This window comes from Neoarius graeffei, chromosome 12 (assembly GCF_027579695.1).
Source record: "Neoarius graeffei isolate fNeoGra1 chromosome 12, fNeoGra1.pri, whole genome shotgun sequence".
Taxonomy (NCBI): domain Eukaryota; kingdom Metazoa; phylum Chordata; class Actinopteri; order Siluriformes; family Ariidae; genus Neoarius; species Neoarius graeffei.
The window spans coordinates 61,925,641-61,952,100 of NC_083580.1; the positions used below are offsets into that span (position 1 = coordinate 61,925,641).

General features: G+C 40.4%; 1 protein-coding gene across 1 annotated transcript in view; it reads right to left on the reverse strand.

Moving 5' to 3' along the window:
* igsf9bb (immunoglobulin superfamily, member 9Bb) overlaps positions 1-20,422 on the reverse strand; it is a 296,709-nt gene extending 276,287 nt beyond the window's left edge. The window contains exon 1 of the mRNA XM_060936153.1: positions 20,359-20,422. Within this exon, the coding sequence (XP_060792136.1) occupies positions 20,359-20,422 (64 nt within the window). The remainder of the gene's footprint in view (positions 1-20,358) is intronic.
* Between the last annotated feature and the right edge of the window lie 6,038 nt (positions 20,423-26,460).

The window sequence follows — 26,460 nt, forward strand, 5'->3', positions numbered from 1 at the left end:
GTATATCCAGGTTCTACAGCAACATATGCTCCCATCCAGACGACGTCTCTTTCAGGGAAGACCTTGCATTTTCCAACATGACAATGCCAAACCACATACTGCATCAATTACAGCATCATGGCTGCGTAGAAGAAGGGTCCAGGTACTGAACTGGCCAGCCCGCAGTCCAGATCTTTCACCCACAGAAAACATTTGGCGCATCATAAAATGGAAGATACAACAAAAAAGACCTAAGACAGTTGAGCAACTAGAATCCTACATTAGACAAGAATGGGTTAACATTCCTATCCCTAAACTTGAGCAACTTGTCTCCTCAGTCCCCAGACGTTTACAGACTGTTGTAAAGAGAAAAGGGGATGTCTCACAGTGGTAAACATGGCCTTGTCCCAACTTTTTTGAGATGTGTTGTTGTCATGAAATTTAAAATCACCTAATTTTTCTCTTTAAATGATACATTTTCTCAGTTTAAACATTTGATATGTCATCTATGTTCTATTCTGAATAAAATATGGAATTTTGAAACTTCCACATCATTGCATTCCATTTTTATTTACAATTTGTACTTTGTTCCAACTTTTTTGGAATCAGGATTGTAAACAAACCGGTGAAATGACAGTAGCAATTTGTGTAAAATGCGATAATTAGAATTCTTGAAAAATAAAAAAGATACGCCCTTACCATCAAAAACTTTTATTCCATCCCTGTATCCGAAATCGCTCCCTACTCACTATAGAGGGCACTATATAGTGGGGACGCCATTTTGTAGTGCTGTCCGAAACCCTAGTGAGGATTATTTACACCCTATATAGTGCACTCAAAGTATCCCACAATGCATTATGAAAAGTAGTATACAACGATGGTCACTAACCAAAGCAATATATCCCATCATGCATTGCATTGCGCTGAAAGAAATCAAATTAAAAGTCTCAAATTTGATTTAATAAAAGGCAGCAGCAAAGAAGAAAGTATTCAGCCTTGATTTAATAAAAAAAACTGAAAGATGCAGGTACTTTGTATTGATTAATGTGGGAAATGCACTCAGTATATGTATTTAATTATGCAATAGTAATGATGTAATTATCAGCGCGACAGACTAGTGTCCGAAAGTGTTTTTTCATTTTACCAATGAGCTCCTCTACATAGTAATTCCCTATATAGGGAGTAGGGAGTAGTGAATGAGTGAGTGATTTGGGACACAGGGCATATTTTGTTGCTTTTTTTAAATTTTTTTGGAGTTTTTTTCTTCTTCTTTAGGGTTTTTTTTGGCAGTTGGCAAACCAACTTAAAGGTGCATTACTGCCACCGACTGGGCTGTAGTGTGGAACAGGAGATATTGGGGGGGTAAAAAAAAAAATATTTTCCTTTAGTTATTTCTGTTTCTTTTAAATACTTGAGAACAATTTTTGAGGTTTTGCATGGTATCTGCACATTTTTCAAGTACAAATTTAAAGACTTTTAAGACCTTTTCAAGACCTCTAAATGGAAAAATTAAGACTGTACCATGATGATGATGATGATGATGATGCCCTTTATTGTCACTAGTCACATGTACCAGCGAAATTAGCCGTCAACCTGTCCATACATATATAACATACAGTTGACATGGGTAGACAGGACAGGAAGACAGGGATAAAGATAAAAAGGAAACACAACATGAGGAGAGATAAGGAAAAAAAAGAACACCCCCCCCCCACTATGCTCCTGTCAGGAGTACAGTGTGGGAACATTTAAAAACCTTTTGCACATAAGCACACAGCAACACAAGTACACTTTAAACACGGGACTTGAGGGGGGGAATCAGGGGTAAGGGGTAAGGGGGGGAGGGGTAGGGGGTAGGGGAGGAGGTAATCCAGCGCAAGCAAGCAGCCGTCCGCTCCTGCAGCCATGACGGCGCTGGTCACGCACCCGCTTGTCACACTGGGGGTAAAAATGGCGACCGCGGAGAGTTAGAGAAGGAATGCGAGGGCGAGAGTGTCTCCCAGGAGTGACCATCAGGGGGAAATGTTGTCTCAGCAACGGCCTAAACCAAGGTCGGTGCTGTCTCAGGGCGCTGAATGTCGATAAGATATGAATTGTTTGGTCTTTCGAGACGCAGTCTTTGCACGTCCACACCGTTTGTCCATATCTGTCCATTCCGTCCATTCTATTCAAATTGATCTCCGAAAAACGTATTCCTTGCAAAGCTGAAAGCTGCACCAAGATAACAACCATTTTGTGGTTAAAGTTCTGAATGTCCACAGTCTGAGTGCCAACAGCTTTGCCCACCACTCCAATCATATTGGGCAGCTTTGTGGGGCTTTGAACAGCTGTCACCGTTGTCTGATTTCCTCGATATACCAGGGCAATGCCTAATCCAATCAGCAAAAGTCCTGTAATCATGGTTCCGAATAGGTAGATATCTTCAGTGTCCTCCACAGAAAGAATCGCCAGGCACACGACCCGCCACCGCTCCCACGCGTCCATCGTGTAACCAGCCGCAAACGTTCCGGCAGGACAGACGGGTTCCCCCGAACCCAAATTTCTCGTCAAGAAAACTGTGTCAATTTCGTTAGGAGACCAGTTTATCAATTCCATGCTTTTTTTAGTTTAGAAAGTAATGCAGGAAGAGTCTCATCAAAAAGTACAGCAGACGAGATAAGACACAGAAGCACAAGCAGGGAAAAAAGGAGGGAGAGGGAGAGCAGAAAAATGCGACCGCCTTCCGTGGAAGCACGGAGAGAAAAAAAACCATGGCAAAGAAAATGATAAATACGGCAACTTAAAACTGTTTTCTGCAATAGTTTTTTTTACTAACTTTAAGAAGAATGCACACAATTGGTGAACAACAGGGTGCATCAATGGCAACTGTTAGACATGCAAACAGCTGAAGCAAAGTCGTGTGTTTTGGGCCTTCAGAACTACTGTAGCAGCAAGGAGAAGACTGGTGTTTACTGGAGAAAACACCATGAATCATTTCAAAAACGAAAACAATAAACGGCAAGTAGAACCAGCTGAACAACCTTAGCCGCCATTATTTCAATCCCCAAAGATTATCTTTGATGATGTGTGATTTTGCGTCTGACAGCAAAATCAGTCTGAGTGTCGTACAGTATACAGCTGGCTGAGGAAGTTCTCGAGTATCTTCTGCATGATAGCAGGTAACAGCATAAACCTGTTTATGCAGTCATACAATCATCAGAGCGTTACATTAAACACAGAAAAACAACTGTCACCTTTCATAGTCATTATCAATATTAATCAATGTGTTGTAATAACTGTAAACTAATTATCAGTGCAATTGTTATATCAATGTTCATTATTCAAAAATAATCATTAATTATTATCTATAAGCCATGAATAATTGTTTGTATTACTACTACTACTAATAATAATAATAATAACTACTTTTTAATAATAATTTTTAAAAAATTAACTCAGTTTTATAACATTTTAATAATCACTACTTATTAGCTATATTAATTAATAATAGAGTAGCAATTATTATAATTCAGTATTATTAATTACTACTTAATTAATAAGCAGTGATTATCAAAATGTAATTTAATAATAAGCAGTAATTATTATTATCAACTACTAAATTATACTAATAAATAATAGTGATTATTAAAATGCTATAAAATTGAGTTATAAGATTAGTTAAAATTATTATTAAAAAAATAGTAATTATTATTAGTAGTAGTAGTGATACAAACAATTATTCATGGATTATAGATAATAATTTGTTTTTAATAGTGAACATTGATATAACAATTTAACTGATAATAATAATAACATTAACAAGTATTACTAGTAGTATTATTGTTTATTTTTATTATTATTATTATTAGTAGTAGCAGTAGTACAGTTATTTTATATCAATGTTCACTATTTTAAAAAATTATCTATAATCCATGAGTATTTGTTTGTATTCTACCAATTACTACATTTTAATAATTATTTGTAATAATTTTTTAATAACTTAATTTTATAACATTTAATAATCCCTAGTACTTATTAATCACTAATTCATAAGTAGTGATGATTAATAATCAATAATAATTACTATTACTACTAATTATTATTATTAGTTGTTAATATTATTCTTATTATTATATTAAAAACACTGTTGTAGATGATAAGTAATAAAACTAAAAAACTTTTTGTACAAATTATTTATATTGTACTATATTTAGAATTAGTGTATTTTCTGGAGTTCTTTTTAATTGAGTTTTGAAATAAAGGTTGTTTATATATTTATATTAAACTTAGTACAATAAACAATGTTAATTATGTAAGAAAATGATGCTAATCATTATTATTATTAGTAGTAGTAGTATTTCCTATAAGTCCCATTTTCCACCTGACTCTTGTGCGCATGCGCGAACCCCCCTGCGTTTCACTCTGGAGCACTTGACCTCTAACACACACACACATGCGCGCGCCTCGTGTCCATGAAAAACCAGTTTCCCAGTCCGCCGTGTCCCCAGCGCTGCGGTACCGTCTTTAAACACATTTGTGCGATCCAGCGCTTTTTATCGCAAACGATTCTTCTCCTTATTTTGGGGGTATTTGTCATCCCCCAACCACTTGTCGTTAAACAGACATCTTCCCATAATTATCAACACTTTGTAGCGCCCACATAAGCTACCCGCGTATCTCTCACTCTTCACAACCACCACACCACACTTCCTCCAGTAGCCTCCTAACGTTAGCTCTTGAGCTACGGAATGCACAGAACGCACAGAACCAATGCTGCCCCCAAAAGCTACGCTGGTCACTTTTAAAATTATGGTTAAAAAATACCCCAAACCGGATGGAGACGTTTCACTCGTTCGGTCCAATATTAAATTTAATACCTCCCTTTCGAAAATTCCACTCATTCCAAACAATTTAAGACGTTTTTAGGCCTTGAAAACCGAAAGTTGCATTTAAGACTTTTTAAGGACCCGCGGGAACCCTGTTTTGCTTTCGAGTAGAGTTTTTATTTCGTCCTCGGTTGGTTCAGCAACATGCTCTGCCATTTTGTTTTTCTCTACTCACAGTATATGAGCTACGTAGTAGCGTAGCCAATCAGAGCACGCAATTGCTCATATCCAGTGAATGTGGATAGAATAAAAATTGCTACGAAATAAAGTTTCAAGACAGAGTTCCCTAATCACTGCCAACATTTATGAAGTGTATCACAAGGTAAGAAAACAGGCACACAAGCCAATAACAGAGGTTTATATCATTGCAGGATTATAATAAACGTGCCAGTGCAGAAGAAATCCTCTGACTAAGTTCTAGCATGCCAAAAAGATGTGTGTTCCAGATTAAATTTAAGTTAAACTAAGAGAATAAAAGAAACAATTCTCTAAAGATTGTTGGAGGCTGTTTGAGCTGGTTCAGTTCTAAATAGTTTCCCTCAGGATTCCTCCATTGCTCCAGCTAGGCAGGTCGACCTCCTCCTCTATGAGTCATCCTGACCTCCTCCACACACACACACACACACACACTCATACAGCCCACTCCAGCATGTGCAACACCTTCTTCAACACTCCTCCATTACTCACGTCTAACATCACAGCTCTCGCACCTGACAAGCCTACCCAAACCTCACACCCACAAACATCAAGATTCGATTGAAACACAAACTCTATATATTGCAGCAATTATGTGAATTTATCCTGTAGAGTTATTTTATACCTCAAAATTACTGTTTAGAGCTTCAGAATAATGTTGGGATTTCTGTGTCTCTGGACACAGTTATCTTTATGCCAGGCTTTCTGTGTTACAAGGGTCAGTAGGTCAGACTGTGGAATGTATCTTTGTTAGCTAGTTGAGAAAAAGTTAGTACTCTCTCATTCCAATATTTTATGGACATAACACACACAACTGCATTAGTTCCAGTTCCGGGGGGGATGAGGCTGGTCACCTGCAGGACTCCTCCCCGTGGCTCCTATTACAGAGCATTTGGACCTGAACAAACAGTTAAAGGAGTCATAGTTAAGTCTTCACATTTATTTTAGAACAATAATTAGAACAATTTTTACAATCGAACTGCACTCCTGTTTTGTTTTGTTTTGTTTTTGCAGACCTTAAAATGTGTGTGTGTGTGTGTGTGTGTGTGGGGGGGGGGGGACTTTCAGGGGGGCACAGGGTCCTGTTGGGGGGATGAAAGAAAATGCTGTTCCAAAAAGCACTTAAGGGGTCATTCATAATTTTCATCATTATCAGGAGCGTACAAACCGTACGCGGGGGGGAGGGGGTTAATGACCAGGCGTACACTTTTTAAAAATGAAAAAATGATGATCCGTCAGTGTGCGAATCAGTGGCCGCCATGTTAAAAATTTTGCGCCACATCGGTGTTGCCAGCTAGCTCTACACGCTGTCTTTCTTCAGTACAGCAATGGCTGACCCAGATTTTGACCGCATTTACAAATTTGTGAATAGCAGAAATACCGCTATTCACAAGACTCCTTCAAACGAGTACGAGCAGTTTTTAAACATTTATTGTTTCCTGCATTCATCTGAGAAGCGGCAGGAGGCAGTTAGGGCAGGACAGGCTGCTTGGAAAGAATCAAAAACAAACGTTTCAAAGCCAAAAGGCAACAGCTCCCCTTAAAAAGACAGTTCCTAATTTTCAATAATCAGACCCTCCAGGATGTTGCGATTTGCAACTTCAATGCAAATTCAACCAATCCCCGCGAATTCAGGGCGGTGTTGCAATTATATCCAATCGCCGCAACTTTCCCGCAAATTTGACCAATCGTTGGCGTCGTCTTGAGGTGACGTCGACAAACTACCTTCCCCCTTACTTCCAATGTTGCCAGATTGGGCAGTTTCCCGCCCAGTTGGGGGTTTCAAGTGCATTTTGGCGGGTTTTGAACATATTTTGGGCTGGAAAACGTCAGCAGTATCTGGCAACACTGCTTACTTCCATGTATACGTTCAAGAGAAGCAGCATGTGTGAGTCAGTGTTTATGTAGGCTTAAACTCTGTTACTGAAAGTGTGTTATGTTTACAGTGAAGGACTGTGTGCACTTTACATTATTTTTTTTTACTTAATACAAGAAATTAATGGATGCCAACATTTTTGCCAAAATGGTATTTTATTTTCCATTGTTTAGGCAGCTTCAGCATCATACTGTGAGATTCTGTTCCAATTGTTTTTTTCCTTCTATGAAGCCTGAGCCATTTATTTTATTAGTTTATAATTATTGTTTAATTTAGTCTTCAGGAGAGACTGCCTGCACACAGTACTGGTATTAATAGTTTTTTTTCTTACATGAAAGCTGAGGCATTTATATTATATTTTAAGGTAACTTCATGTTGTGCTATGAGGTTCTATGCACTTTAACTTTTGAACCAACAGGAGCATTTGGATAAGTAAAGCCTATTTTTCTGCATTTTTGTAGTCCTGGTAATCTTTTATATTGGTAAAGTTGTTTATAGGACCATTTCTCAGTGTCTTTGTTTTTTTAATCAATAGTTTTTTCAGTAATAACTTAATATTTAACATATCACTCAATTTTAATCACAAAAACAGAAAATCGTAACAATTTCTCGCAACTTTCACTTCCTCCCACAATGTAATCGCAACAAAAACCTAAAAAACACCAACTTTCATCGCAATTTTTTGGAAAACCCCCCGCAACATCAGACATTTTAGCCTGCAATAATCACAAAAAAGGCCCGCGGAATCCTGGGGGGACTGAAAAATGAATCGCCTGCTTTCTATGAAAACTTCTGGACCTGTCTTGTGTCTTCTTTTCTTCTCTTGTGAATCTTTGTATTGTCCTGTCATCCGATTTTAATAAAAAGTAATACAAGACATGGTTTTATTTTGAATTCCTATTCCACGTAGATCCATCATCATTTTTTTGTCCGCTAATGTACAGTTTTTTTTTGGGGGGGAGGGGGTTGCTCAAAAGTCTACTCTTTGTAGACTCATGATAATGATGAAAATTATGGATGACCCCTAAGATTCTATGAAGTTTGGTCTAAAACTATTCAAAGGTAAGATGCCCCCCCCCAATATAATGGGAGAGGAAACAGTGAGTTCACTACAAATATTTTTCTAAGATCATGGAGAAATTATGTTGTGTTACTTTGCCTGAATTTATGATATTCTACTTTGGAGATTTTCTGACACTAGGCTCCATTAAGCTGAGCCTAGGAACAATTTATGAGTCTAAATATTTTGAGGATCTTCTGTGTAACCGTCTTGTGTTTCTTAATTGTTATCATTGTAAAGGCACTTAGCGTGTTAAACACAGACTCGCCATTGTGCAATTAAAACCATAAAACGTCATATGGGAGGAAATATGAGCGGGCCTGTTTTATTTTAAGTTCAGCCAGAGGTATGCTTTAGCCAATGAGAAGCCTGCATTGGGCAGCCAATCAGAAGTTTGTGTTCAAACAAGGAAAAGTCATTAAAATGATTTTAATAGGAGCCACCATTTTGTTTTGGGGCGGTTCTAGGGTGAGCCCCTTGTAGCGGGACAGTTAAAAAATTAACGGTAGAAGTTCAGACCTCAGTGAGTATCCTGATTATCGCTCAGTGCTCGAATTCTTTTACACAATAAAAGCACTTCAGGTTGACTTCTTTCTTGTAAGTGTATTTCTGGCTACTTCTGAGGTTCAGACTTCCACGACAATCCTGATAGACTCAATACATGATACAACACTTTTGCATTCTTATAGAAGTGGTTATTATTTGAACTTGTTCATTTGAAATATTACAAACATCCTTTTACATACCTACCAGGGTCCACATATCTATTAAACCTACTAAGTGTCTTTTAGCAGGCAAATCACTCGGTTACAGAAGCTTCTGCAGTCTATAGCCACACTATATTTTACATAATCATCTTTCTACAATGTAGTGAAAGATATTTACTATTGATCAGTGGCAAACCGTTACTATTAGAGCTGGGACTTGAGCTCAGCCAAAACTTAGCCGGACACACCAAAAAAACAACAGAGCCAAGGATTTTGCAAGGGATTAGCGGCAGGCTGCCAGGTCGCTCCGTTGTGCGTAGTTGTCAATGTTTATTTTAAAAATAACTAAATAAATTACATAAAGAAATGAATACTTAATGCTGAGTGAAAAATAGCGTGGCGAGCGTGCAGCGTGGATGAAAAGTCTGGAGACAGAAATCTTAGTTTCTCGCTCATTAGCCTGTGCTACTTGCTCTCGGTAGCACTAGCTTGACCGCCATACCTGTCAACCCTCCCGTTTTTCCCGGGAAATCCCTTATTTTGACTTATTTCCCGCTGTCTTCCCGTTTTTTTTATTTTCCCGAAAATATCCCGTATTTTGACATTATATAAAAGTCCCGTATTTTCACAATATAAAAAAGTCGGTAGGTTCAGAATTCATGACATGCCTCTGACAGGAGTTTACAGCAGGAAGTCGGGCCATGAATTCACGTCCCCGCCCTCTCAGGCATCAGTAATTACAGAACTACGTCCGGAGGCGAGGCTGAACAAGTGATTAGGTCCAGTGTTGCCAGATTGGGCAGTTTCCCACCCAAGTTGGGCGGTTTCAAGTGCATTTTGGCGGGTTTTGAACACATTTTGGACTGGAAAACGTCAGCAGTATCTGGCAACACTGATTAGGTCTGAGGTGAAGATGGCGATGCTAATAGCTAAGAAAAACATTAGCCTCTCTTTCTTTGATGATTTCAACAAGTGCGTGGCTGGAATGTTCCCAGACTCTTCCCTCGCAAAGAAATTTTCCATGGGGAAAACGAAAGCCTCCCAAATAATCAAAGGTAAGCTACACATGTTTACATTAAGTATGTCCTGGCTAAGACCTCATAAATAGCCTAGTGTAAACTAATTGGTGTATTAACTGTTTTATCCACTCATTGTCTATTTTATTTTCTATCTGAAACTTACCCATTTTAAATCACTCTTGGTTTAATATTTTATATTACTCTTTATCTATCTATCTATCTATCTATCTATCTATCTATCTATCTATCTATCTATCTATCTATCTATCTATCTATCTATCTATCTATCTATCTATCTACACAGCAAAATTCCCAGTGTTGAATTAACATCCAGAGTGTTGATTTAACACCCTACTGTGTTTATATGTGTCCAATTGGACACAAATGAACTCTGAAAGTGTTAATTCAACACTGGGGAATTTGCTGTGTAGTGTTCTGAGGCCATGATTATGGTAAAACCATAATAAATTGCAATGGAATTGAATTTATTGACTGGTTATATAATGACCTTTCTTATTTTAACATAAGATACGTATTTTAGCCCTTAATTTGGGAAATAACTGGTACCACTGAAAGCAAATAAAAATAAATGTATAGTTTATTCACAAATGCACTCTATAAACCATAAACATATTGAGTTTGGGTCTTGGCTATCACCAACATGCACCAGAGTACAGGAAATCACAAATACTAGATAGAAAATTGCCCCCCATTCAACTACACACCCATTTTTGGTGAAGGGTATGACTTTCCGAAATTTTCCCTTATTTTGAGTTAAAAATCTGGGAAATATCCCTTTTTTTCAAACCTCAAAGTTGACAGGTATGTTGACCGCTTTATTAGCATTTGCTAACACTGTTGATGAACGACTCACGGTTCAGCTCGCGTTGGCCTTCGAGAAGGCCGAAGGTGATAAATTTTTGGTCCCTCCCACTATAACTCAAAATCTGGTTGGTTAATTAATCCGTCACTTCCTACATAAACATACACTGCCATGGCCTTCTGTCCCAGCAATAAAGTCCTCACCAATGAGTGAGCCAGCTCTAAACTCTTCTCAGCCTAGAGACAACAAACAAAAAAATCTCATTGGAGAACTCGATTTTAATGTTTTCAGGACGGTAACCCTTTCATTTCTGAAGCAAATTTGATAGAAAATGAGGCCAAGATAGAATTAGGACAGAATAATTAAAATTAAATTATGAAATAATGAAAGAAATTAAATATAACATTTGAAATGCTGATGTTTGTTCCTTCTCTGAAGGTCTAGAAGGCCCTGACGGTCCCCCTCTACCATTGATCAACTTGACTTAGTTATAGATATACCGGTATGTAGATCTGTTTCTATACAGAATAAACTTTCCAATTTAATAGTCGTAGCATTAGTTTTTTAGACGTCTTGGTTACCGTTGATGGTGAGACTGTACACACTGATCTATACCGTAAGCCCACTGACAGAAACACTCTGCTCCATGGTGACAGTTATCACCCCATACATCTCATTAGGAGCCTTCCAATAAGTCAGTTCCATAGGGCTAGACGGATATGCAGTTCTAATGACAGATACGATGAACAGGTTTTTGATTTAACGAACAGGTTTTTGGAACGTAGATACAGAGAGGAGTGGATAACGGCGGTGAGGGAGCGTCTCAATATGACTACCCAGATTGAGGCACTACGGCCCAAAACCAAACCCCCTCCAAGTTCTCCTCCTCTCTGTTTTACCACGTATTCACCTATAGGTTTTGAGTTACAAAATATTTTGAAAAAACACTGGCATGTTATTAGCTCTGACCCTGCACTTCAGTTAATTTATAAGGAGTCTCCAAAGTTAGTTTACAAACGAGCTCCGATTCTACGTGATCAGTTGGTTAAATCATATACTACCGCACCAGAAAGACTGCGCACCTTCTTGGATATTCCAGAAGGGAACTACAAATGCGCTAATTGTGTCCAATGTGGCTATACAGCCAAGTGCACAACATATAAACACCCACACAATGGTGAAACACTAAAAATACGTGGAGTCATAACATGTAACACCTCTTTTGTCGTATATCTCATAAGATGCCCTTGTGGCCTTGCTTATGTAGGGTGTACTTCTAGATCGCTGCGTGTCAGAATGTGTGAGCACAGAAGTAATATCAGGTGCGGTGATGAGCGCAACCCTGTGGCGGTGCACTTTAAAAAGGCCGGCCACAATTTGTGCTTTTTTCAATACATAGGTATTGAGAAAGTAAACAAGCCCCCTAGAGGAGGTAACCATAAACGTCTTTTACTGCAACGTGAGACTTACTACATATATACGCTTAACACTATGTCTCCAGCAGGCTTAAATGAGGAGTTTGACATTAAACCGTTTTTGTAGGTTAACTTCTTTAGATGTGGTTTAATATTGATGTCTTTTCACTTGTATATCTTAGTTTGTTGGACTCTCCATCTTGTGTTTCCTTATGACTACCAACTGTACTGAACAAGTATATGATTGTGTTATTGTATTCTTAATAATTTTTTTAATGATATAGACAATCTGGAAGGGTAGTGGGTTTTTATGGTATTTAATTGTTTTCCAATGTTCAGGCCATGTGGCTGATGAAGATCTGTTGAAGACTGACTGATGAAGAGATAGTTTTATGACCTCTGAAGTAACTGATTGTAAATATTGCATAGATTTATTCTAGTTGATTGTAAATGATGTTTTGGGAAAGGTGTCCTTTGGTGCCCACTCTGTATATATCCCTTTTTTTTTTTTTTTTGTATGACACACCACACCCCCTTCCCTTTCCTAGGTATTTATACCACACCCTCTACACCTGTTCTTTGTTGCACTTGATGAAGGACTGAGTGTCCGAAACGTCGTGCTATTAAAAATAAAAACGGGAGCATATAACAGTGTTGCGAACCTTTATTTTCTTTTAGTTATCTATACAGAATAAACATTCGCCTTGACACTTTTACTATTGACATGACATTAAAATATCAAACAACTTGTCTGCTCAAATATGAACACAAAATATTTAATAGCCTGCATTTTTGGGATACAGCTAACCCATTTCAAATTCCTCAACTCATCCAGACATAAGTATGTTTGTTCTGGTGGGTGTGATTTGTTTGGGTTTTTTTTGGAGAGTGTTGGTTTTTTCCAAGATGTGAGCCAAGCACCAGTAAACATAGCCAAGTCTGATGTGACCACTAATTAATAATCAGCATCTCCTCCATTTTATTTATTTTTATTTTTTTTACTTTACAGAAAGACCTCAGTCTGACATTCTTGTTTTCAACTGGCTCACAAGACCCAGGCTCACAAATTCACAGGTCAAATTTGAAGTAAGCATGCCACGTCCTTTCCGCTTTGGTGAACTGGCTTTTCTGCCACATGAATTTCGTTTGTGTTTAGTCTAACCGCTTTAGCTGAGAAAACAGAATTGCAGAGTTTTCAGTTATCTCCTGTATCACTATATGGGTCAAAAATCTGAAATGCTACGCCTACTCTTAAATGCTTGAATATAATTTGGTAGCAATTAAATCAGGTAAGCATGTTGTTCTCCAATTTAAACCATATAATCCGACTAAAGAGTGGTGTAGCTCGTAATAAGCTGCATTTCTCAGTTTGGTCCAACAAAAACGAAACCAAAGAGTCCTGTGTAGTAATCCGTTGAAAAGATTGGGTACAATGCAAACATCGTCACCAATCACACACAGCCATTTAAAAACTCAGCACCAAATATCACCTTTTAAAAAAATCTGAATAGCAGTTATACCTGAAATTTCCATCCCTAGTAGTTTGACTCTTTTGGACTCTTGATAATGACCTCATTTCTACTAATATACAAGTCAAGAAAACTGTCAAGGACAAGCTCAAATAGGCGAATGCTTTATTTTTGTCCAAGGTATGACAAGGTCTCATTGAGTATTTCTAAGCAGAAGTGTTCAATATGGCTATATTCATTGAACAGTTTGTTAAACATGCCAAGTACCATCATGTGGACTTTCTGTGTAGGAGGATTATCACGCCAAGGAAGCCAGAGACCACCATGTGCCACTATTGGCACACCAATTCAGTGACTTCATGCTCTGAATGAGTCAAGTCATCAACGTGGCACAGAGAAAGTGCTCACTAACCAGTAAGCATCCTTATCTGTCCATTCACAAATAACAAAAAACAAACAAACAAACAAACTTTTGTTAGAAAACTGGCCCAGCAAAATATAACAAATGGTTATGAGTGGAAAGAGAAAATGGCAGAAATGTCCATTCCTGAATGAAAATCAGTACAGAATTCTCTCTACAAACCTCTGCTGCTCTTTGTAGTTTAAAGGTTTTCTGGTTGCTGAGCTAACCTGGAATGAAATCCTGGCTTTATGTGGATCTTCATAGTGGTTGATCTCTTGATATCTGAGGAAACCCTGGCCAATCCAGTCCCTGCTTTCGGAATACATAATTCAAGCCATGAAGGAGGAACTGTTCTTCATGGCCCTATGGATGGATGGCACGAGACCACTTTTACACACCATGAAACAAAAAACAGAAATAAACGAAAAAATGTATTTCTACATTATATACTGATTCAGTCATGACAGTTGATGTGTAACGGTCATTGCGTTGCGACAAGGTTATCTTCTAAGTATAACATGCAAGTGCAGTTGTCATATCATATAACGACATCAATGCATTGATAAGGCATGAATAATACAGATATATGGCTTGTTCTTGCATATGACAGGAGTGCTTTCACATGTTGAGGAGACAAAAATAGTAACACACTGACCTTAACTACTACAACAGTGCAAAGTCATGAATAATTAACCCAGTCCCATAGTGTGCTTTGGAATGGGTTTATACACAGAACATCTAGTGGTGTTTAAGCACACTGGTTCCTCCTGTCGCTATCAGCCAGAAGAAGAAAGTTGATGATGTGCAGCATGGACAGAGGAGCTGCTGAAGCAGGAGGAGATCCTGAGTCAGTGTTGTCCCACATACCAGTTAGCTGACATGTGGGCTGATGGTTTTTATAGAAGTGACAATAGCTTTGAGCCAAAAAAGTCTCATTTAAACTCGGTATCAATCGGTGCATGGCTTCCAGTGCACAGTATGGTTCCTATGATGCATGGCCTGGTACCAAAATGTGAGTGCTGTCATTAGATCAAGTCTTACACACGGTTTCAGAACCCTGATTAGATTTATTCGAAACCCCTTGAGAATTGTCACTTGATTCTGTATGTTGATGTATTTCCTTTTCAAACAGGAAGTGAAAGTACCAACGTATTGATGTGCTTGAGTGAGTGATACAACCGCCAATAATTTTCAAGCTATGCCACAGCCCTGCTAAATCTAAACAAAACTGCCACTAGCTAGGCTAACTAGCGAAATATGGAGAACAGTGAAAAGTATCTTGAGAGGCTTTTGGGGTTTTTAACTGTGGAAGATTTCTCACCACCGCTTTCACCCATGCATGCTGACTTTGTCTAGGTGACAAAACACTGTGTTTTTGGAGTTATGCCATGCATGTGTGGGCCAAGGCTGAGGTCATCAATAGGAGGTATCTGACTTGTTTGAGTGGTAAGCTTACAGCTGAAGGGTTGAGGGTTAGTTAAATATCATGCTATGTGATAAAATGGTTGTACTTACTCTTACTAACACATCATGAGCTGGCCTAGTGGTCAGCGTGTCCGCCTCTCGACTGGAAGCTCATGAGTTCAACTCGCGGCCGAGTCATACCAAAGACCACCATAAAAATGGCACCTACTGCTATCTGGTGAAGCATGCTGCAATACAAATGCAAGTAGGGAGTCAAACTCTCGTGCTTACCAGAGGACCAGCCCCCCACTGTAACCCTAGCTATGTAATAGGTGAGAGACCGAGGGCTACAGAAATGGAGACTGGCGTTGTCCAATGCGCCTTAAGGGCCTGTTTAGTACTAGGACGGGAGACTGCCTGGGAAGACCAGGTCCTGGCACAGGAGGGACTTTGACATTTTTGACTCTTACTAACAGAGAAGTCCTGTCTGTGTTAAAAAAAAAAACAGACTTGTGTATCTCCAAATAATATTCTTTCCCCTTTCTTTCTTGCTATACTGTCATGTGTCTATGACACTAAAGGACAAGTACAAAAAGCTATTAAACTTCAGGAACACTTTATTCTTCTTCATCCCATAGCCAGTAGGGGGACTACTGATGACATTTTAACAGTCCATCACTGGTGTATCCAGGGCATTTAAACTTGGTGGAGCCCATCCCTCTCCAAGCTTGATCAATGGACAATTTAGAGTAGCCAGGTAGTCTGGCTGCATGTCTCTGGACTGTGGGGAAAATCAGAGCACCCAGAGGAAACCCACTCAGACATGGGGAGAACATGCAAACTCCACACAGAAAGGCCCCTGTCAGCCACTGGGCTTGAACCCAGAACCTTCTTGTTGTGAGGAACAAGAAGTAGAACTAACTACTGCACTACCATGCCACCCCTAAGGCTACTATCACACTGTCTCGCATCTTGCCACATAAGCGGCGTGTGGGTCAAACGCCAAGAAATGAGGCGTATTTTGTCCAAAATTGAAGTCCTGTGAAGTACATGGCATATGTGTGGCATTACTATGGCGTATCTGGGGTTTGTATGGGGTTCAAGGGACGTAAAGTTATGGTGTACTGAGGCGTATGCGTGGCATATAATGCGTTGCCGCAGCATAACCGTTTCATTGGCGTGGTGTTTCGTTCTTACGTGTGATGTTGCTGCTGCATATCCGCGGCATTCACAGGTGGGTATAAAAGGGGGCCCCATGCTACATTCGTTGTCATTTGTCACAGTCAAGAAAGCATCATGCCAGCGAAGAAGTCAGGACCCAAGAAGGGCAAGGGAAGAGGGAAGACATCAGCTGCCCTGGAGCCACCTTCATCAGACACATGTCAACTAAAGCATTCGCACAGTGTAATAGGTGTTCGAGCAACGCTCCCGCTAGGTCACTGCTGCGTAGCTTTCATTTTTACAGCGTGCATGTGACGTATGTGTGACATATCAAAGCTGCTACGTATGTGCTATGGATTTTTAAGTGCGGACTTAAAAATACGCCGCACCCTGGCATACAAGGAGATCCTAGAGTATTAGCTACGTAAGCTGGCGATGCTGTGACGTTCCTTTCTTACTGCCACATATCCTGATACAGCGTACATACGCAAGGCTGAAACGCCAATGTATGGCACAAGCATAAGGGATACTTTAAGGTGGTACAACTGGTGCCACTGACCCTAGAAAACAGAACAAACTAGTCTCACACACTTTTAGAACTACTAGAGGCAACTTTTAAAAAAAAAAACCCACCTTTTAAGTAATTTTAGAAACATTGGAACACATCCAAGTGAAAACTGAACAAATGTGCTTCTAACTCTATGTAAGATGTCAACATTGCCTAATTCAAAGAATTGGGGCCCAGAACCAGACCAGCACCCCCACTCAATTTTATAGCCATAATGAAAAATTCATAACTTCAAAAGAAGTCTGGAGTACAAATTAAGGGTTTAGATGTCCGTATGTGAAATTAATCAAAGCTTCACATAGTCCCTATGGGAGGCCTTGCTGGAACACATGCTTCTCTCTCAGGCTGTGACAGCAGACTAGAGACAGACGGCTCAGAAGAAAGTGTATCAGAGACAGGAAATGGCCTTTGAAGTGCTGAGAGTGAGGAAATGGAATCCAGGCACAGCTCACAGACTGCGAAGATACTCACTTGACAAAACTGTAAGGAGAAAGGCAATAGAAAGCTGCTCAATGCCATGGGATCCCAAGTACTGGGACCCTACTTCCCTGCATTTTAACACATTTTCTATGCTTCCAGCACATCTGATTGAGCACATAAAGAACTTTCTAACTAGCTGATGAGTTGGATTAAAGGAAAGTGAGTACCCAGGACTGGAGCTGAGATTCTAAGCTAATTTTTTTTACCATAAAAATTGAAGGCATGCCCAAGATCCAATATAGTAACAGTATAAAAGACAGCAAGGCCTCCCATAGGGACTGTGATCGTAAGCATTTACCATAAAAAGATTTGCCATATAAATTAAATGACACTGTCAGAATCAGGTCATAAGGGAGCCAAATATGATTCTCAAACTGTAGTCCTTCAGTCCAACCTAAATCAAATTTAGCAATCTAGTTTTGCAAGATGATGCAGGCATATTTTCAGCATTTTATTAAGTTTTCTTTGCTCCCAACATTATACAGCTCAGGTAGTATTGTCTGCTTAGCCAGTGTGTTGGAACAGATCTGTTGGCGTTGACCACTTACAGGAAAGTGAGTACCTAGGACTGGAGCTGAGATTCTAATTTTTTACCATAAAAATTGAAGGCATGCCCAAGATCCAATGTAGTAACAGTATAAAAGACTGGTAATAAAAGTCATAAAATGAGATTGTTTTAATCCAAGTGTATCACGAGATCTAAACCAAAGTTCTCAAACAGTGTTTGTTGCCCTTTATCACTATAATGTTCAGTGTAGTGATCCAATACGGAGTACAGGAAGGGGGCTGATATCGGTCTAAAACGATGGACTGGAATGGGGTTTCAAATTGTTCAATCTGATTCCCTGACGTAGTATTTTATGCTGCACCATGAAAGCATGTGGCCTTGACATTTAGAACACATTGGAGCATTGAAAATTGTCTTACATCTACGCCAAAAGATGTCAGCTCAATCACCGTGAGGATGTCACTACTGGATCAGTGTTGGGTATTGGTCAATACCCATGGCTCAGATATTGATATATTAAAAAGCGAATGTGGGATTGGTGCATCCCTGGCTCCAATGGTGTACAATTTTCCTTTTTTCCAACCTGGATTCAATCCAGCAATTAATTACCCACTTGAGGGAGGTGTATTAAAGCACAAACCTTCAACCTTAGCAATCTCAAAGCCCTGAGAGATCTAAAACTGAAAACTTTGGGCATGGCAGACTTGTTATCTTTAAGCTATGGGACTAGTATATCTTCATGTAATATCCTTTTAAATGACTAACTTCAGATTTATTCCACATAGCTTCTCCACTGACAGTCACTAGAGCCAACACCGTTTGGAAACTGGCTGCCTCAGCTTTCTCCACTGTGGTAATATTCTGCAGCTTTTCAATGCAATCAGCAAGTCAGCCACGTTCCAATGTTTGATTGGTACACTCGCTGTAAGTGATTTGGCTAGTGTAGAGCTAACATTATAAATCATAATTACAAGACATTAAAAACCAAAGGAGATGCAAGACTTTGGAAATTGATCCATATACAAGGAAAGAAAGGCATTTGGACAAAATCAGCTGCATTGTGCAACATTCACATCATTAAAACCGGTCCCAATGCTTGGTGCTTGCCTTCCAGGATAACATGCCTGGATCCTGAGGATTATAGCATCACTCGGGCATACAGATTAGTCATAATCAGTTTAAGGGAAGCAGACGTTATTGGGCATATGTTCCCATCATGGTTAAAGATTCACTGTTCCCTCAGGGAAGCTGTGAGATGCTTCAACAAGTGCGGTGCAGTCTGCTGCCATTCAGCCTCCGGGCCCCAGCTAGCAGACCTCATCCTAACCAAGTCATCAGCTCTACGAGAGAGAGATTGCTGCTCTGCTGCTTTTGTGTCGACAGAGCAGAAAAGCAGCAAAAAACGAGAGACCCGAGCTCTGGCATATGCCCAGGGCTATAGCCGGCGAGCTGCGTTTGCCAGAAGACAGCTTGAGACAGCAGTGCAAGAGCAGAAGGTGGCAGCTTCATCTGGTCACACAGGAGGGGAATGTGAAGCATATGCAACACCATGCGTGGCCAGCATAGCACAGCGAGAGACTTCCCTTAGTTAGAGATGAGCTGACGCATCATGCCAGCTGAGGCAAATAACTTCTGTACTTCTTTATGGTAACAAATGCATAATAAACAAGTAAGCTGAGCTCCTTCCAGTGTGTTTAATGTTTAATGTAAGAACATCTCACAGATGAATTTGACCCTTTCCAAGCTGCAATAGTTTAGCCCTCTGGTGGACAAATGTGCAACTGCAGGGCTACAGGAGTCCACCGACACATCATTTAAAAAAAGAAAGAAAAGAAAGAAAAAGCAAATGCATCACTTTTTTTCTTCTGAAATCCTGTCTACAAACCAGCATGCAGTCTGATAGTCGCACTTTGTTAAATGCAAAATTATCTTTTTTTTTTAACTGATCAAGCACATGATGGCACAGTCAAATGGGGTTTAATTAAAACCATCCAGCAAAAGCAGGCAAGGAAAATCTTACACACTGCATCTTTAATAGTTATGTGTGTTTCATGATTGTTTCAGCATGACCAGCATCTGAGGCTGAAATGACATGATGGTGTTAGGACAGGTGCATGCCGGACAGGTGCAGAAATAGTTTCGAGTGCAAAACTGTCATGAATGTGACATGTTCTTGTAAGATGCTCAATGCGTTCCTGATATCACCTATTCAAGGTGTTTGCTTGTATAAGTAAAGAAATAGCACAACTTCAGCAGAGTCATTCGTGCAGTTTAGTGAGAGCTGGAGTAATGTTTCGAAACAAAGGAAACAAACAAACAAACAAACAAACAAACAAACAAACAAGTCCAAATCAAAGTCAAAAGGTTACAGGAAGAAAATCGCAACTTGAGTGTGGAAGGGCATCGAACGTTGCACTTCAACTCACCTTGAGCGGCCGTTCCTCGGGCGCTGAACACACTTGCTATCAAAGTGGCCACATACCAAATCATAGTACTATTGCCAGCCAGTAAGAGAGCTCATCATATCTCAAAGTGCCCCTTTCTATAATAAATCATTCACAGACGAGCCCCCGGGATGCGATGCGCACTGACAGCTGCTGAAATCCTTTCACTCATGCCCTGCACGCTTTCCTCCGGCGCTTCCCTTCATCATTCTCGCCCTTCTTCTTCCCCTTCTCTCCTTTTCGCATCTCTCTCTCTCTCTCTCTCTCTCTGAGCCTCTGCACCTGCACCAGCGCGACGCGGCCCGACGCGCCTTTAGATCGCGACGCCGGCGTAAAACCAAACCCCCAGAATTTAGCTCTCTGACACCGCCCCCGCTCGAATATCATTGGTAAACGTAGGAGGGCCGATGGGCGTGGATTGGCTACTGCTGCGTCGCTCCTGAGGTTGGAATAAAAAAAAGTCGCTCAGCCTTCGCTTCAAGGTGAGTTGCGGCGCGGAAACGGTGCGGCGCCGCAGTATCATGCGCAATAGCGGAGACGCGCGACTCGCAGGTCCTGTGGAGGTTCCTCATCTGTCCATCTCTTCATGTCTCCTGTGAGAGAACTCTGACGGAAAGCTAGAGGAGAGCCGGCCACTGATGGAGGAGCAGGAGGAACATCTCCTCCAGCTTCGTTCAAACCTGTGCGCATTAGGCGCAGTGAGCGCCATCAGCGCTTTACGCACAGCCTCTGCGGCACTGCTCGCGCAACTGGAGCGTCATGTCAAGTTCTGACGCCTTACAGAAAAGTCACACGTGTTCTCTTTCCACGCATCATTCTTCACACGGGCTGCTTCTGAAGCGCCAAAGGTTATATTTGTTTTTGATTATGCTGTAGGAGCAAGTTTTTATCCTGTGCGCAAATATACACTATATTGCCAAAAGTATTTGCTCACCCATCCAAATTATCGGAATCAGGTGTTCCAATCACTTCCATGGCCACAGGTGTAGGCATGCAGACTGTTTTTACAGTTTGGATTTTACAGCTGGCCCCTTCCTCTTCCAACATGACTGTGCACCAGTGCACAAAGCAAGGTCCATGGATGACAGAGTCTAGTGTGGATGAACTTGACTGGCCTGCACAGAGTCCTGACCTCAACCCAATAGAACACCTTTGGGATGAATTAGAGCGGAGACTGAGAGCCAGGCCTTCTCGTCCAACATCAGTGTGTGACCTCACAAATGCGCTTCTGGAAGAATGGTCAAAAATTCCCATAAACACACTCCTAAACCTTGTGGACAGCCTTCCCAGAAGAGTTGAAGCTGTTCTAGCTGCAAAGGGTGGACCGACGTCATATTGAACCCTATGGATTAGGAATGGGATGTCACTTAAGCTCATATGTGAGTCAAGGCAGGTGAGCGAATACATTTGGCAATATAGTGTATATACCGGTATATCACCTGGGATTTTCGAGGCTCCAAATTTTCCACGTACTCACATGCTTTTCCACATCCATCCATCCATTATCCATAGCCGCTTATCTTGTGCAGGGTCACGGGCAAGCTGGATCCTATCCCAGCTGATTTTGGGTGAGAGGCGGGGTACATACACCCTGGACAAGTCACCAGATCATCACAGGGCTGACACAGAGAGACAAACAACCACTCACACTCACATTCACACCTATGGTCAATTTAGAGCCACCAATCAGCCTAACCTACCCTTAACGAAGAGACAGGAAGCAAAGTTGGAGGTGGCGGAGTTGAGGATGTTGAGGTTTGCGATGGGAGTGACCAGGTTGGACAGGATAAGGAACGAGCACATCAGAGGGACAGCACATGCGGAGAGCTTGGGAATTAGGCTAAGAGAGATGAGACTGAGATGGTATGGGCACATCCTGAGAAAAGATGCAGAGCATGTTGGAAGGAGAATGTTGAGGATGGAGCTGCCAGGCAAACGAAAACGAGGAAGGCCAAAGAAGAGATACATGGATGTGGTGAGAGATGACATGAAAGTGGCAGGTGTGGTAGAGAAGGATGCGGAAGACAGGGAGCAATGGAGACAAAAGATCCGCTGTGGCGACCCCTAATCAGGAGCAGCCAAAAGAAGAAGAAGAAGAATTAGCCTAACCTGCATGTCTTTGGGGGAAACTGGAGCACCCGGAGGAAACCCACACAGATACAGGGAGCACATGCAAACTCCACACAGAAAGGCCCCTGGGCTCGAACCCAGAACCTTCTTGCTGTGAGGCGACAGTGCTGACCACTACACCACTGTGCCACCCACATGGGGTCACATCTTACTCACAAAATCATGCTTGAACAGAATATGATCATGTGAAATGGGTGTGATTTTTCCATGAAAGAAGTAGCAATGCATGTAGGTTTGTAATGTATTCAAAAGCAATGTCTTATTATTATTTTTCAGTATTATTTAGAGGACTTATAGCGACACAATGGTGTAGTGGTTAGCACTGTCGCCTCACAGCAAGAAGGTTCCGGGTTCGAGCCTCACGGCCGGCGAGGGCCTTTCTGTGTAGAGTTTGCATGTTTCCTCTGGGTGCTCTGGTTTCCCCCAAAGACATACAGGTTAGGTAAAATACCCCGGATAGATTAGGGAGGGTTGCATCAGGAAGGGCATCCAGTGTAAAATCTATACCAAATCAAAAATGCAGAACAGATCTGCTGTGGAGACCCTGAACGAATAAGGGCAGCTGAAAGAAAAAGATTTTGAGGAATTATAGCCTGAGGTGTGAGGTTTGTCTTGGAATGACATAAGCAAATAATCAAAGCTTTTAAGGTCAAACACTGAGATCTGTTCACTTCCTCTCTTTGAAATAATGATGATAGGTGTTAAAGCAATATTTTATCTGAAAAAGAAACAAACATTCATTTGTTCATTCAGTCATTTTCTGTACCACTGCATCCATTGTGGATTGCAGGTGAGCTGGAACCAATCCCAGCTGACTTCAGATGAGGGCAGGTCAGCAATCTATAGAGAGACAGACAGCCATTCACACTCACATTCACACCTCTGGGCAATTTAGAGTAGCCAGTTGACCAAATCTGCATGTCTTTGGACTGTGGAGGGAACCGGAGCACCCGGAGGAAACCCACACAGGCATGAGGAGAAAATGCAGACTCCACACAGAAAGGCCCTGGTCAACCAGCAGGTTCAAACCCAGAACCTGCTTGCTGTGAGGCAACAGTGCTAACAGCTGCAACACATGCTGCCCAAGCAAGCAAACAAAAGAAAATAACTAATTTTCCCAAGACATGTTTATTATCCAAAGTTCATGTATTAAACTTTGCAACAGAGCTAAAACTGAAGACTAATGTGGCTAGAAAGTAATGCAAATAGAAATCCATCTCACTCAAAATAAATTTCATAAATATTTGGACCTCACCAGGTTGTAACGGGGTTTGATAAATTGCTTTCTTGCCACATTCTAAAAACATCATGAAAATGGGAACAGCCATGGCCTAAAGGTCAGAGAGGCAGCCTTGGGCCCAAAGGGTTGCTGGTTCAGTTTCCTGGACTGGGAGGAAAATACATGGCTGAAGTGCCCTTGAGCAAGGCACCTAACCCAACCAACTGCTCCCCAGGACCTGAGTATGTGTGCGCTTGTTGTACGCCACTCTGGATAAGAGCGTCTGCTAAATACTTGCAATGTAATGTTATGGAAAGTGTACTGTTAATGTTCTGACAAGTAAAGATACCTCAGCAATGTTATAAGAACACCTAATACGGTATCTATACTGTATATAGATATGGTCAAATATTTGCAGACAGTCCAGAAAAAAAAACAGTGAGAAATATTCAGCTAATGTAAGTTTATTATTGGGGATATGACTGCTCATCATTCAGTTAATAACCTAAGACCCTATTTACAAGTTATTACTGAAGAACTGGGTGCATGTTTGAGGTTTTTTTTTTTTTTTTTTGGGGGGGGGGGGGGGGGGGGGTGTCAGAAAATGTTTTGGATAAGATGTATTTTTTTATCCACTCATTTAGGATCATTCCTCAATGTCCTACAGTACATTTGATCAATTGTAAAAATTTGTAGCACTGGAACAACCACGTTGTAGAGGATTTGACATATATCTCTATTGTACGGTATATATATTTTATATTATAGAATTTACAGTGCAATCCATTTGCAGCAATGCTTTTAATGGGGGCGCTGGTCTCTTGCCAGTGCTTACTTACTCTAAACATGCCATCCTTTTAGAAGATTATGGCAAGAGGATTTGACATATATCTCCAATGCTCCATACTTTTCTGTATTTTTCACTTACCAGTCACAGATTTCTCTGGCTTTCGGGTCCAGTTTACCATTTGATATCATCTGAATGATATCTTTCTGCATGAAAATGTTATCATTCATTTGGGATATAGTTTGGTGGACATATAGTCATCTGTTGGCTGACAGTGAATAATGTTAACAATACACTGAGGAGCAGCTATTTAAAGTATATGTTAGACATTTTAGTACAAGCCATCACAGGCATAAATTATTGAATCTACAGTATATGAAGGCCCAGTGATTTTGTGTGTCGATCCCACGTTAGTGTGTGTTCATATAAAACTCTAACATCTACACTTTCTTATAATCGGAGAATTATGCGGTGATCTTTGGCCTGTAGTCCAAATATTTCTCCAACCACCCACTAGTTCTTTGTATCAGTATGTTTATTTGGCTTTTTATCATTATATCAAGCTTACAAGTGTATAAAAAAAATCAGCAGAAAAAGAAAAGGAAAAGGTGCAAGATAAATCTCCACCAACTCAACAAAATACAAGGATGGGTCCTTTTACTGGATAATAAACTCATTATCATGAGCATAAAACAACATGGGTTTGTTAAACTTGATAATAAAGTACATAAAGTATGAAAATAAAGAACATTATTTAGAATATTAAATGACTCGTACTTTCTGTCCTGGATATTAAGCATGTAAGAAACCTTCATCGGTATTTTGTTTCCTTCAGATTAAACAGTATTTTCTCAGGAATAAAGGCTTAAAGAGCTAGCATAGTTGTTGTTTGCTCATTCCAGCAAACTGTGAGGTTTTACTTACTAAAGCGATCTTTAAAAATCTAACCTTTTCTGAAAGAGAAGCCCTATGTTTTCGGGTTCAGCATTGAATCCAGAACAATTTCTGAAAAAAGGAATAAAACACTCAGGGGGTGCTGTTATAGGAAAGTAATCAATAACAAGACAGTGTGATGCAGCCTGAGGTGAAATGGAGTTACTTTCACCATCCTGAAGTTGATTATTTTCCTACAACAGGACTTCTTAAAATGTTTTATTCCACTTCTCCCACAGGTATTTGCCGATGATGACATTTTCTTACTAATTAAAGAACGACATGACATACAGTTTATTTTATTCATTTGTAGTTATCTGTAATTATGTGAAACATCCACAAAACAATTAGTTCCTGAGGTCACTTACATTATAGTTGATACAGAGTCGTTCCCTGGCCAGCTTTTCTTTTTTTCTCTTTATTGAAGTTAATAAAATAAGTACTCACATTGGAGACTCCTTCCATCCATTATCCATAACCGCTTATCCTGTGCAAGGTTGCGGGCAAGCTGGAGCCTATCCCAGCTGACTATGGGCGAGAGGCGGGGTACACCCTGGACAAGTCACCAGATCATCGCAGGGCTGACACATAGAGACAAACAACCATTCACATTCACACCTACAGTCAATTTAGAGCCACCAATTAGCCTAACCTGCATGTCTTTGGACTGTGGGAGAAACCGGAGCACCCAGAGGAAACCCATGCAGACACAGGGAGAACATGCAAACTCCACACAGAAAGACCCCTGTCAGCCACTGGGCTCGAACCCAGGACCTTCTTGCTGTGAGGTGACAGTCCTAACCACTACACTACTGTGCCGCCCAATTCCTTTCATAAAATGTTAAATAAATGTCTCTTTAGAGAAAAAAATCATCATGTCAAATATAGTGATTTTATTTGTTTCAAAATAACAGGATTTTTAAAAATCTAATTTGTCTCAGATTATGAACACTCTCAAAAAATAAAGTATGTTATTGTACCTTTAGGGGTACAACAGCTTGTCACTGGGGCAGGA